Source organism: Cottoperca gobio, chromosome 16 (assembly GCF_900634415.1).
Source record: "Cottoperca gobio chromosome 16, fCotGob3.1, whole genome shotgun sequence".
NCBI lineage: Eukaryota > Metazoa > Chordata > Actinopteri > Perciformes > Bovichtidae > Cottoperca > Cottoperca gobio.
The window spans coordinates 13,138,061-13,151,747 of record NC_041370.1 but is presented as its reverse complement, the minus strand read 5'-3'; the positions used below and the strand labels follow the sequence as shown (position 1 = coordinate 13,151,747).

General features: G+C 46.0%; 1 protein-coding gene across 1 annotated transcript; it reads left to right on the top strand.

Annotated features, from left to right (window-relative positions):
- Window positions 1-232: 232 nt before the first annotated feature.
- fcgbp (Fc gamma binding protein) lies at window positions 233-13,536 on the top strand. Its single transcript, XM_029451175.1, has 21 exons — window positions 233-1,418; window positions 1,560-1,912; window positions 2,066-2,645; window positions 2,754-3,352; window positions 3,879-4,446; window positions 4,662-4,927; window positions 5,038-5,379; window positions 5,562-6,135; window positions 6,264-6,463; window positions 6,792-6,933; window positions 7,068-7,396; window positions 7,483-8,068; window positions 8,172-8,770; window positions 9,141-9,708; window positions 9,819-10,417; window positions 10,516-11,083; window positions 11,167-11,366; window positions 11,516-11,896; window positions 12,024-12,310; window positions 13,194-13,244; window positions 13,380-13,536. Exons 1-20 carry the CDS (start codon window positions 233-235, stop codon window positions 13,201-13,203), a joined length of 8,937 nt encoding a protein of 2,978 aa, XP_029307035.1. The 3' UTR covers window positions 13,204-13,244; window positions 13,380-13,536.
- The last annotated feature ends 151 nt before the right edge of the window (window positions 13,537-13,687 follow it).

Below are 13,687 nucleotides of genomic sequence, written 5' to 3'. Positions count from 1 at the left end.
TGCTTTGGCAGAAATAGTCTCATTCTTTTCCTAAATGCTTTTTTTCATAATGTTTTCTTCACATTCGAGATGTGTGAAATGCAGTTTTGTACCGGACTACTTTATTTTAGGTAACCTGAAATGTGTGTGTCTGACATGTGTTTTTCTGTCTGTTTCCTTGCTCTCGGTCTGTCAGGTCCCTCTAACGCTGGAGGGGCAGGGAGGGAGTTTGCTCTGTCATTCATGCAGAATTATGCTCCCAACTACGACACTCCCCGCTATCAGCTATTCATCACCGCTGTTCCAGGCCAATACTAAAGTGACAGTGCAAGTGCCTCCCTTAAACTTCAAGCAAGAGAAAACTCTAAATGCTGGAGAAAGGGTCACCATCAGTCTCCCCACTGGTGTTGAGATCTACGGCAGCAAGAGGTCTCCCAACACGGTGCGCATTGAATCCTCGGCAGATGTGTCTGTAACCTCCTTCAACTCCAAGCTGTACACAGCAGACACCTCTGTGGTGTATCCCACCACTGAATGGGGTACAGAATATTTCATCTTTACACCTGCTGGCTCCCCCTATGGCTCCTATAAAGAGTTCTCTGTGACAAATGGAAAAGAGAGCAACAAAGTGGAGATTTTCCCACGCGGCCCCATTAAGTTCCAGGGTCGTGTCTATGGGAGTGGCAACCGAATGGTGATAGATCTCCAGCCGTATGAGAGTGTGCAGCTCCAGAGCGTGTATGAACTTTCCGGCACCAGAGTTGCCTCCCAGCACCCTGTTGCTGTTGTCACGGGTCACACCTGCACCTGGCGCTTCGCCAAATGTAACCATGTATATGAGCAGCTGCTGCCAGTTAGCGGATGGGGATCCAGCTTCATCGTGCCTCCCCTGACATTCCAGAAGAGATATGACAGCGTCTTCCTCCAGGCCTCGCAGCCCACCCGAGCCACTGTCCAATACGGAAACCGTGAAGAGGTTTTGACTCTGACCAGGGGGCAAATAATGGAGATCCACTACCACAATCCTGAAACACTGTCCATTCAGGCTGATCATGGCATTCAGGTCCTAATGCTCTTCAATGGTGTCACACGGAGCTGGCTCCATTACTACGACCCTTTCTTGATGTCCATCCTGCCCACAGACCGCTTCTGCTCCTCTTACTCGCTCGAGGCTCTAGAGGGCTTTGAAAACAAGGCCCTGATTGTGGCACAGACCAGTGCGATGGCAGAGCTGCGCATTGATGGTACAAACCTGCCCCGTAATGTCGAGTGGAAAAAAGTAGCAGGGACAGATTTCTCTTGGGCAGAGATGTCCTACAAGCAAAACCCTGGAAACAATAGACGCACTGTGTCCAGCTCTGGTTCCCGCTTTGCTCTCTATAGTATAGGAGTCAGCCAGATGAATGGTTATGGTGCTCCAGGACAATGTATTCAGCCAGGTAAAGTGCACATACTATATATAAAAGTATTTATATTTCATATAATATACACAAATTGACTGGAGAGATACAATATTTTTACATAACACTTTAATTAACTGTAATATGGGTTTTAATTATATATTATTTATGGTTTTCCAGGAAGTGGATCTTTGTCCTGCAGCAGTATCACCTGCAGCAACAATGAGGTGTGTGAAGTGAAGGGCGGCTATCCCTCGTGTGTCCCCAAGGCGGTGGAAAAGAAGCCTGGCACTTGCTCGGCCATGGGAGATCCCCACTACCGCACCTTTGACGGGCGACACTACAACTTCATGGGTACCTGCACATACGTCATCGCTAAAAATTGTGAGAAGGATGACAATCTCCCAGCCTTTGAGGTCCTCGCCCAAAATGAGAACAGAGGAAGCCTCAGGGTGTCGTATGTCGCCGTGGTGACGGTGAAGGTATATGGCGTCACCATCACAATAGTTCGATCTGAGACGGGTCGTGTGAGGGTAAGGCTCCCTATTTCTGTTAGTAAAAAACAAATGTGTTCCTTCAAATATACATAGTTTAAATATTATCTTGACATCAATTTATTTATTGGTGTATTAAGAAATGATGACTGTAATATCTTCATAACATTATATATTTTTTCTTCTGTGCAGATTGACAACACTCTGTGGAGTTTGCCGATAACCTTGAACAACGACAAGCTGACGATGTTTCAGAGCGGTCGCTCCGTGGTCATTGAGACTGATTTTGGCCTGACTGTCCGTTATGACTGGGAACACTATCTTGTCGTCACTCTGTCCGGCAGTTACGCTGGTAAGACTTGTGGTCTCTGTGGCAACTTCAATGACAATCCCAATGATGATTTCAGCACACCCTCCGGCACTCAGGCAGGTGGAGCTGTGGCCTTTGGGAGCAGCTGGAAGGTGCCAGGGCTGGTGGAAGGCGCTCTGTGCAGAGATGACTGTGTGGGTGGGTGTGAGCGCTGTGAACACAGCCTCATGAAGATGTGGGAGGGTGACTTGTTTTGTGGGCTCATCACAGTGATAATAAATGGGCCATTCAGCAAATGTCATGCCGTCATTGACCCACAAGCATACCTGGAGAACTGTAAATATGATGTATGCATGGGAGGCGGCCTCCGACATTTCCTCTGCAGGGCACTGGAGGCTTACACTGAAGCCTGCCAACTTGCTGGGATCCAGATTCAAGATTGGAGGAAGATGGCAAAATGCCGTAAGTAATGATAGATAAATTAATCCTCAAATTAACATACGTTTTTTTTTTTTTCTTATTTGCCCTTAATATTTATCACACTCTATACCCTTTCTCTTCTCCCTAAAGCTGCTAAATGTCCAGCCAACAGCCACTATGAGCACTGTGGCAATGCCTGTCCTACCACTTGTTCTGACCCTAGTGCTCCCTCCAAATGCAAACGCCCGTGTGTGCAGACCTGCACCTGTAACGCAGGCTTTGTTTTGAGTGGAGGTCAGTGTGTGTCTGCCGGTAAGTGTGGTTGTACCTATGAGGGTCGAAACATCCCTGCTGGGGAGTCCTTCTGGGCTGACCAGGGCTGTCGGCGAAGGTGTAAATGCGTTGCTGGAAGCAGACGTGTGGAGTGCCAAGATAAAGGCTGCGGGGCAGGGCAGAAGTGCCAGTTGGTTGAAGGCATAAGAAAGTGCCAGGCAGTTTCCCACAGCACCTGCCAGGCCACAGGAGACCCCCATTACGTGACGTTTGACAAGAGGAAGTTTAACTTCCAGGGCACATGTGTGTACCAGCTGGCTGCTCTCTGCTCCAAGGACCCAGAGTTGGTGCCCTTTGAAGTGCTGGTGCAGAATGATTACAGAGGCAGCAAGGTGGTCTCCTACACAAAATTAGTGGAGATTAAGGTGCACTCCCTCAGCATTGTCATTACAAAGACACACAAGGGCCAGATTATGGTAAGAACTACACAATGTTTAGATATGAAAAATGTAATATTTCTAATATTCAGTCAATGTATTTAAATTAACAATTAAATTAAATACAATCTGGGTTGGGTACAGAAATTAAGTAACTATAATCAGCCCAGGTTACATTTGAAAAAGAATTGAAATTGGATTAGTTACCTTGTCATGGATTACTTGATTACATTTTTGATTATGTCTTTAAAATATGGCAATTTTAAAAATTAAAATCATGATAACCGATTCTAATAACTCATCCCACATGTTGTAGAATACACACAGTACACATGCAGTTTGTTCCAGTACTGTTTTTGAAGAGTAATTTGATTTGATTGATTTGATTTGTGAATATTTTCAATGTTTGATTTTGAAGTAATCCAAAAGTATTCAGATAACATTACATTATAATCCAGTGGATTACATTAATAATTACAAAAATGTCCGTGTCATTTGTATTCAGTAACTGACATTTTAAAATGATCTGTCCCAACCCTGAAATACAATTGTGTTATTTTTCCAGGTGAATAATGAGCTTGTTAACCTGCCTGTCAAACTGGATGAAGGACAGATATCTGTGTATAAGAGCGGATGGTCTGCTGTGGTCACCACAAACTTCGGTCTCAAAGTATCCTTCAACTGGGAAAGCGCTGTGTATGTAACTCTGCCAAGCAACTACATGGGAGCTGTTTGTGGCCTCTGTGGCAACTACAACGGCAAACCCCAGGATGACCTGTTTCCAAAGAATGGTGTCAAACCCGTCTCACCAGCAGATTTTGGCATCAGCTGGAGAGTAGCAGAGATCCCAGGGTGTGTTGACGGCTGTAAAGGGGTGTGTCCTGATTGTGACATTTCACAGAAGGTTCAATATGAAAAAGGAGATTTCTGCGGTTTGTTGAGAGACCCTAAAGGGCCGTTCCGTGACTGCCATGCTGTAGTGGACACAGCTAGCTACTTTGAAGACTGCGTTTATGATGTTTGCTTGTATAAGGGCAGAAAGGATGTGCTGTGTCAGGCTATTACATCATACACATCTGCCTGCCAAGCTGTGGGGGTCAAGGTGTACAGCTGGAGAACCAGTCAGTTCTGTGGTGAGACATGCATTCATTTTAATAATAAGGAGCATCATTAATAGCAATAGGGTATAAATTATAACAATAATATAGGAAAGATTAACACTTCCATGTGTTTCTTCCTGTTCTGTGATTTTCTGTTGCTTCGTATTCACTGCCTACATTTGGAAAATGTATATTTAAATGTCTCTGTTAAATAAATTCACATTGTCTTTTATGTCCCTTGTCTACAGCGGTGAAATGTTCAGTCCACAGCCACTATGAAGTTTGTGCAAACGGCTGTCCTGCCTCATGCCAGAGTCTGATCCCTACCCAAGGTTGCCAAGATCAGTGTGAGGAGGGCTGTTCCTGTGATGAGGGGTACATCCTCAGTGGAGCTCACTGTGTTCCCTTCTCACAGTGCGGCTGCGTTTACAATGAGCGCTACTACCACATCGGCCAAGTGTTTTATCCCAATGGGCAGTGTCAAGAGGAGTGCAAGTGCACACAAGATGGAGAGGTAATGGATACAATTTTATAAAACAATGACTGATCAGTGTGAACTTGCAGAATGCAAATTAATTTGTTGGATGTTTAATACAATCTTGTTTTTCAACTGTTTTTCCTCAGGTTGTGTGCAAGAAGTTCACATGTGGCCCTAATGAGAAGTGTAAAGTGGAGAACGGTGTGCAGAAATGTCATCCTGTTGGTAAGGGTGTGTGCCATGCCTCTGGTGACCCCCATTACCGCTCTTTTGATGGGCGAACATTTGATTTCCAGGGCACCTGCACCTATACACTCTCCAAGAGCTGTGGGCTGGAAGGCACCCACCTGGTGGCCTTTTCTGTGCAGGTGGAGAACGTGCGGTGGAACCAGATGATGAACAACAAAGTGGTGGCTGTCACTAAGCTGGTTGCTGTGGAGGTCTACGGCTTCACACTCATCATGAGGAACAACATGTTTGGAGTCCTGGTGAGCAGCGACACTTAGTCTTCATTTGAACCAAGCTCCATATTTGAAATACAGTGACATGTATTGCTTAGTCACAAAGTGGCAGATGGTTGAGAGATGTACAACTAGCATGTTAAATATATTTCAACATTCTTGTGGCCATCCGTTTTTCTTTGTCTTTAAATAAGATTTTATTTTTTAAGGTAAATGGAGTGTTTAACAACGTTCCTGTGAATCTTAATGATGGAGCAGTGCTGGTCTATCAAGAAGGCATGCGTTATGTTATTGCAACAGACTTCGGACTGCTTGTCACTTATGACCTGGTCTATCACGTGACAGTCACAGTGCCTGGTAACTACCGCGGTAAGGTCTGTGGCCTGTGTGGCAACTTTAACGGGGAACAAAAAGATGACTTCCAAATGCCCAACAGTCGACTTTCAAACAACGTGAATGTGTTTGGAAAATCATGGAAGGTCACCATCCCTAATGTGGTGTGTGAGAATGGCTGCGAAGGGAATAACTGTCCTATATGTGACCCAGCTCGCAAGGCTGTGTTTTCAAAGTCTACTTACTGCGGCGTTGTTACAGCACCCAACGGTCCTTTTGCAGCCTGCCATAGTAAACTGGACCCCCAGCCGTACTTTGCTGACTGTGTGTTCGATGTGTGTGCGTCCAACGGCGATGGGAAGGTGCTGTGTAACAGCATAGCAGCCTATGCCTTCAACTGTCACATGGCAGGAGTTGATGTCAAAAACTGGAGGACGGCTTCTTTCTGTCGTAAGTGACTTTTTTGTTTTTCTTACAAATCAACCTCTTATTCTTGTCTGCAAAACTGTTATTGTTGTATTTATGAAGTATGAGAAAAAGCTCCTTTTTTAAATCCATCTTGTGCTAATTTCTTTCAGCCATGAAATGCCCAGCCAACAGTCACTATGAGGTGTGTGCAGACGCCTGCTCTGCATCCTGCGCAGGCCTCACAGAGATTGTCCAGTGCTCCACCAGCTGTACAGAAGGCTGTGAATGTAATGCTGGCTTCTTATTCAATGGACATGCGTGTGTTCAAGAGACTGCGTGTGGCTGCTATGACAATGGAAGAGCATACAAGGTACAACACCTCTTTCTGTAGAAAAAAGCCATTCCATACACAGTAAAGTACAAATGATAGCTTTTTAGTGTCAAAGTGGCTCAAGCTAATACCCATATCAGCATTCACGCTGACATGGCAATTAAGTTGCCTTCGCCTTTTCCACAGTGTGCTGGACATGAGCCAGTCTGATCTTAGATTTACGCACTGAGGATTTCTCCTGAGACTTAATTAGCAGATTATCTAAATTTGTGGGAGGGTTGATAAGATGGAATAAGAATGGAATAATATGGACTCCTCTTCTGTGAATGATTTCCCCCTGTGTAATAAACCTGCTCTATTTTCCCAGCCTGGTGAAGTGGTGTATGAGGAAGACTGTAACACAAAGTGCACCTGCAATCCAGAGAAAGGCCTCGTCTGTGAAAAGCATTCCTGCCCTAAAAGCACCAAATGCATGGTCAAGAAAGATATCAGGGCATGCTACAACACAGGCAAGACACACATACTGTTTATTTATCTATTTTATCCAATCTAAACTTGTTAACTGAGTTAACATGTTAAATTACTTTTGAGTTAAATTGCAATTTTCCAATGAATTTCCTTTTTGTTTCTTTATCTTGTGTAGATCCCTGCAAAGATGCCAAGTGTCGGGTCAAAGAGAAGTGCCGTGTTGAGAAGGGTGAAGCTGTGTGCGTCCCCGAGTACACAGGCAAGTGCTGGGCCTGGGGTGACCCCCACTACCACACATTTGATGGTTTCAACTTCAACTTCCAGGGCACCTGCAAGTATGTCATCTCCAAAACCTGCGGGAAACTGGATGGTCTAGTGCCGTTCTCGATCACCGAGAGGAATGATAACCGGGGAAACACTGCAGTTTCTTACGTCAGGGAGGTAGACGTGTCTGTGTATGGCTACACCATCACCCTCCGCAAGAACCAAGTCGGTCGAGTCACGGTAAGATTTGACTTTCTGATGTGTTTTTAACTGTAGTATTTCATTGTGTACATTATATTTATATTGTTCTGATCCATTCCCTTCAGTTGGACGGGGAGCTGTTGAATCTTCCTGTACAACTGGATGAGGGAGAGGGCGTGGTGTCAGTGATTCAGCGTGGTCACACTGCGGTGGTGGAGACAAACTTTGGCCTGTTCGTCTCCTACGACTGGAACTGGGAGCTAATCATCAAGCTGCCCAGCAGCTACTACGGCAGTGTCTGTGGTCTGTGTGGCAACTTCAACAGCAACAACCGTGACGAGCTCCAGAATCCAGCCGGCAAAGCTGTCTCCTCAGTGATAGAGTGGGGCAAGAGCTGGCAAGCTCCTGACCAGGACAAGGAGCATCCCTGCTGGGATACGTGTGAGAAAAACTGTCCTACCTGTGACGGTAACCAGCGCAAGCTCTATGAGACTGAGGCTTTGTGTGGGGGCCTCGTAGCCAAGACCAATAATGTGTTTAAGAAATGTCATGAAAAGTTGGACCCCCAGACCTTCATGAACAACTGTGTGTATGATATGTGTTTGAATAAGGGAGACAAAAAGATGCTGTGCCAGGCATTGGCCTCCTACAGTCAGCAATGTCGTTCGGAAGGAATAACAATCAAGGACTGGAGGAAAACGTTTGGCTGCCGTGAGTATTTACGAGAATTTCATTTGCTCATTTTAATCAAAGATTTCTATCAATTAAAGTTTTACATTTTTGGTTAATGCTTTTAAATTTGATTTATATCCAGCAATGAGCTGTCAGCGTCACAGCCACTATGAATACTGTGCCAGCCCATGCCAGCCATCCTGCCCATTCCCTGAGCAAAAGACGACCTGCAAAGATGCCTGTGTGGAGGCCTGTGTGTGTGATAAGGGTTACGTCCTCAGCGCTGGCGTCTGTGTGCCGGCTAAAACATGTGGTTGCTCCTATCAGGGCCGTTACTACAAGCCAGGCCAGCGCTTTTGGGCTGATGAGGCTTGCGGTCGCCTATGTGAGTGTGATACGAGCCTGCGCATGGTGACATGCCGCGAGGCTTCCTGCTCTGCCAAGGAGACGTGCACCGTAGTGGATGGAGAGCGTGCCTGCCGACCCATCAGTCACGCCACATGCAGCGCCTCAGGTGACCCACACTACCGGAGTTTTGATGGCCGCAGGTTTGACTTCCAGGGCACATGTGTATACGAGCTGGTGGGACTGTGCTCACAGCAGCCAGGGCTTGTGCCGTTCAAGGTGACTGTGCAGAACGACCACCGGGGAAGCAAGGCTGTGTCCTACACAAGGACTGTCATGTTTTCTATATATGGCATCACCCTCACCATCAGCAGAGAATACCCCTACAAAGTCCTGGTAAGTATAGATGTGGAGGTATGGATAATGTAAAGCATATGTGCTATTTAATAAAAGATTAAATGAGTCATTTTGACACTTTGATTTTTGGAGTGAAAATAAATGGGTCATGTAGTCACAGTATTAAAAATAAACAGAGGACAGATACTCTGTGCTTCATTCAAATGAGCTGATGATAATGCCTTCTGTCATTGTGCTAATTCTGACATCCCTCATGCTCTTCTGCATATATATTTAATTGCATATTAAAATTTTGATCCAGGCAGACTTAATTAAACTAAGATTTAACTGCACATTAGAGTGGATTAGCAAGGGCGGCAGAATTATTAAATCTATAATCTCATAAAGATATTTTTCCCTCCCTCTTCAGCTCAATGGGCAGCTCGTTTCGTTACCATTGGATTACAAAAATGAGCTGACCGTGTTTCTCAGCGGCTGGACAGCCGTTGTGGAGACAGCCGCTGGTATCACAGTGACCTTTGACTGGCGGAGCACAGTGAGCGTTACTCTGCCCAGCAACTACCAGGGCGCAGTCTGCGGCCTGTGCGGCAACTACAATGGCAAGGCTGAGGATGACCTGACCATGCGGAACGGCAAGATCACCAAAAATGGAGCTGAGCTGGGGGAGAGCTGGCAGGTGGCCCTCGTACCAGGCTGCTCATCAGTCTGCCAGGGGGCATGGTGCCAGGCCTGTTCAGACTCCCAGAGGAAAGAGTACCGAGCCCAGAAATACTGTGGCATTATCGCTGACAAGGCAGGGCCTTTCAGAGATTGTCATAGTCGTGTGGATCCTGCTCCTTACCTGGAGGACTGTGTGTATGATGCCTGTCAGTATCATGGCCATCATGGCTCAGTCTGTGATGCCGTGGGAGTCTATGTCTCTGCCTGTCAGAGCCAAGGAATCGCCATCCGCTCCTGGAGAACAGATGCCTTCTGTCGTGAGTTTGAGATTGTTGCATTTTTGGTTTCATATTTCAAATCTCTTGTTTCGAAATATCTCCTTTATTTTACCTTGTTCCTGTCTCCCTCTACCCATCCTATCCCACAGCAATGGTGTGTCCAGCTAACAGTCATTACACCTTGTGTGCCACGGGCTGCCCAGCCACCTGTGCCAGCTTAACCTCCCTCGCCACCTGCCGCAGGGCCTGCGCAGAGGCCTGCGAGTGTGACGAAGGCTACCAGCTAAGTGGGGATACCTGCGTGCCTGTGAGAGACTGTGGCTGCTCCTACGATGGCCACTACTACAGGAAAGGAGACGTCTTCTACCCCGAAACAGAGTGCGTGGAGCGATGCATCTGTGGAGAAAACGGTGCGGTGTCTTGCCAAAAGGCCAAGTGCCGGGCAGGGGAGACCTGTAAGCTTGAAAACGGCGTGAAAGGCTGCCACCCTGAGGGGCACGGCAAGTGTGTGGCTTCCGGTGACCCTCATTACATTTCCTTTGATGGACGGAGGTTTGATTTCCAGGGTACCTGTGTCTATGTGTTGGCCAAGGTTTGTGATGATGACAATGGCCAGCTGACGCCGTTCAGCGTCACTCAGGGGAATGAGAAATATGGAAATGGCAAAGTGGCAGTAACCAAGTCTGTTGCAGTGGCGGTCTACGGTTATGTCATTTACATCCAGCAGAAAGTGCCATGGAAAGTCATTGTGAGTTCAACAACTTAATCCAAAACACGTGTGGTTACATTTGTGCATGTTTTTTTCTTTCCTCACGACGATTCTGTTCTCTTTCTTCCTTTGTCCAGTTGGATGACGAACTTCTAAACCTTCCTCTCTACCTGGACAATGGGCGTCTCCGAGTCACTCAGGAAGGTCGCAACATAATTGTCCGCACAGACTTTGGACTGACCGTCCTGTATGACACTGTCTATTACGTTGAGGTGATCGTTCCTTCTACATACCAGGGGAAGATGTGTGGTCTTTGCGGCAACTACGACAAGAATGGTGGTGATGACTTCAGACTTCCAGGTGGCAAAAAAACCAACAGCGTGGATGACTTTGGGAAGGCGTGGGTGGTGGACATGCCTGGCAATGTATGTGGGGGCTGTGGAGGCCAGTGTCCAGTATGTGAGCCGGCCAAGGCCAAGGTGTACGGAAAACCTGACTCCTGTGGCATCATGAGTGAACCTAATGGGCTTTTCAAAGCCTGTCACAGTAAAATTGACCCAGCAGCATATGTGTCTCATTGCGTTTTTGATGTTTGTGCTGTGGGTGGCAACAAAGATACTCTGTGTAACAGTATCCAGGCCTATGCTGTGGCCTGCCAGAACGAAGGAGTGATAATCCAGCCGTGGAGGAGCAGCTCCTTCTGCCGTAAGTTACACGCAACGGTATTTCAGATGTTTTGTTTTTCAGGTGCTCATACAAAGTCTTAATAATGTCTTCTTCTTTTGTAGCTGCTTCCTGCCCTGCACACAGTCACTATGAAGTGTGTGCTGACACCTGCGGTGGGACCTGTGCCAGCTTTATTTACCCATTTACTTGTTCTGAAAGCTGCTTTGAAGGATGCCAATGTGACGCCGGCTTTGTTTTCGATGGCATGCAATGTGTTCCCTTGGACAACTGTGGATGTGTGCACAATGGCAGATATCTAACGGTAAAACTGTACTGAGATTTTACTTTGTTGTCATACATAGAAACTGCCACAGAATTGAAAATACTAATACTTTCTATCATTGTCATAGCATTTGCACATGAATATTTACCGACCTGGAAGATAACATTATACGCAATGTATTTTTCCAGGTGGGCCAAGATGTTGTGGACAAAGCCTGCACATCCAAGTGTGTGTGCCAGGCCTCTGGGCTGGTGAAGTGTGAGAAGCTGTCCTGTGCCAGCGGAGAGGTTTGTGGTGTAAGAGATGGCGTCAGAGGTTGCCACGTCAAACGGGGTCACTGCGGCGTGAGCCAAGTCGGACACCTCACCTCCTTTGATGGCATGTCTGGAGCGATGGGAGCTCAAGGGGCATTTGAAGTGGCGTCTCTGTGTGACGAGACCGCCAAGCTGTGGTTCCGAGTGGTCGTGGACGTCAGGGTCTGCAGCAAAGGGGCATCTCCCACTGTCGCCACTGTGTATGTGTACTTCAAGGAAACCGCCGTCACTGTAAACAGCCAACACGTGACCTGGGTGAGAAGAGTCAGGAGTGATGATAGTTTATTGCTTAACCATGAAAGTAGTTTTGCTGTTAAAACGTTTTTGTTTTTTATCTCACTTTGTTTATTACCTTTTCCCCCCCATTCTTCATGTCATCCAGGTAAATGGCAGGAAAGTGTCTCTTCCCAGTAAAGTGACGAGTGACATATCTGTCCAAATCTCAGAGAAGACTGTGATCATCGAAAAGGCATCTGCTGTGCGGGTCACCTACTCAATTTCACAGGAGGTCACGGTCATTATTGACAGTAGCCTGTCCGGTAAAATGTGCGGCGCCTGCGGCAACTACAACAACAACTCCAAAGATGATATGAGGACTGCAGATGGGAAAATCACCACTGATGTGTCCGTGGTTGTTGGCTCCTGGAGCGCCGGGGACTTTTCTAGATGGTGAGTATTTGAAAGGCACACTGTTACATTTCCTCTGTGTAAATGTTATGGGCAAAGATACATTGTTACATTTACTGCTACGATAATGATCTTCTTCACTACATGCTCTCATCACATTGTTCCCCAACTCCCGACGTTAACTTTAATTGTTTTAATAACATAACAACTTTGCCTCCTCATTTACACTTCTAACCTTCAATTCTAGTTAGAGTGGAAGTTTTAATCTCGAACTCTATCTTGCCCTTTATTATGCAAACAGCAAACTTAATTTGACCACTGAAACAATCAAGTACAGATCAGCGAGAGATGGTACGGTGCTATGACCATTCAACCGCTTATTCTCTTAACAGCAAGAACTAAACAAGGACCCCACAGAGCCCTTTTAAAGGAATGAGAGTGTGGTTTTTAATTGCATTTGGTCCAATTTAATTAAGAAATGCCAGAGAAACCCCTATGGTAATTACTGATTAAAAAGCAGGTGAGGCTGACAGGCACGGCCATCAAAAGCTACCAAGCTTGCAATCCAATCACTGCTTGTCATCCAAGGACACTTAAGACTCATCTGGGTACAATATTAATTTGAGCCCTCATCTATAGTTCTGTGTTCTAGCCTTAAGTCAATCCCTTAGAGAATTAAGTTGTGTGCATCCCCCTTCCTCTCTTCATTCAACATAGTTGTCTTTTTGCGGGTTTTTCACATCACCAGACCACAAACAACACAAGAAAATGCACCGAAGAATCAATGCTGCTGTTGAGTGTTTGCATATGCCTTTTAGAAATACCATTTTCCGAAGTGTTGCTTGTAATCTCCGTTGTGCCCGAGTGAACATGACTTTACTTTGCTCCAGTGCCCTTTGACTGCAATTTTTCTGTTTCATTTCAGTGGCTTGTAGAGCTGTTGGTTCTGTGGCGATGGAAAGCATCTGGTATACAGGTAAAACCTGAAGTTATTTCCTCTCAAAACCATGAACTGATGTTTCCTCATAAATGAAACCGTAACACTGTGGCTCACATGCTTGCTTTTCACCCCCCCCCCCCCCCCCCCCCCCCCCCCCCCCCCCTTAAACAGGATGAAGAACTTGAAGTCGTTTGGCGAGAGTTTCTTGTTTACAGTCGATCTTACTGATCATACTTCAATACTTACTTCTTGATTCATTAAATTGTTTTGGTTGTTTACTAGCCGTCTGGTCCTCTATTGTTCACTTTGGAGACTAAATCTAGCTCATTCCTGACCAACATCTCCATCTAGTGGAGGAGGAAATTATAGCATCTATTTTCCACAGAACAGCCAAGAGTAATCTTGTATACCTGTCTTATTATACTGTACTTGCCAAGTTTTAAAATGTGTTTTTACTAAATGTATTCTGCTTACTGTTC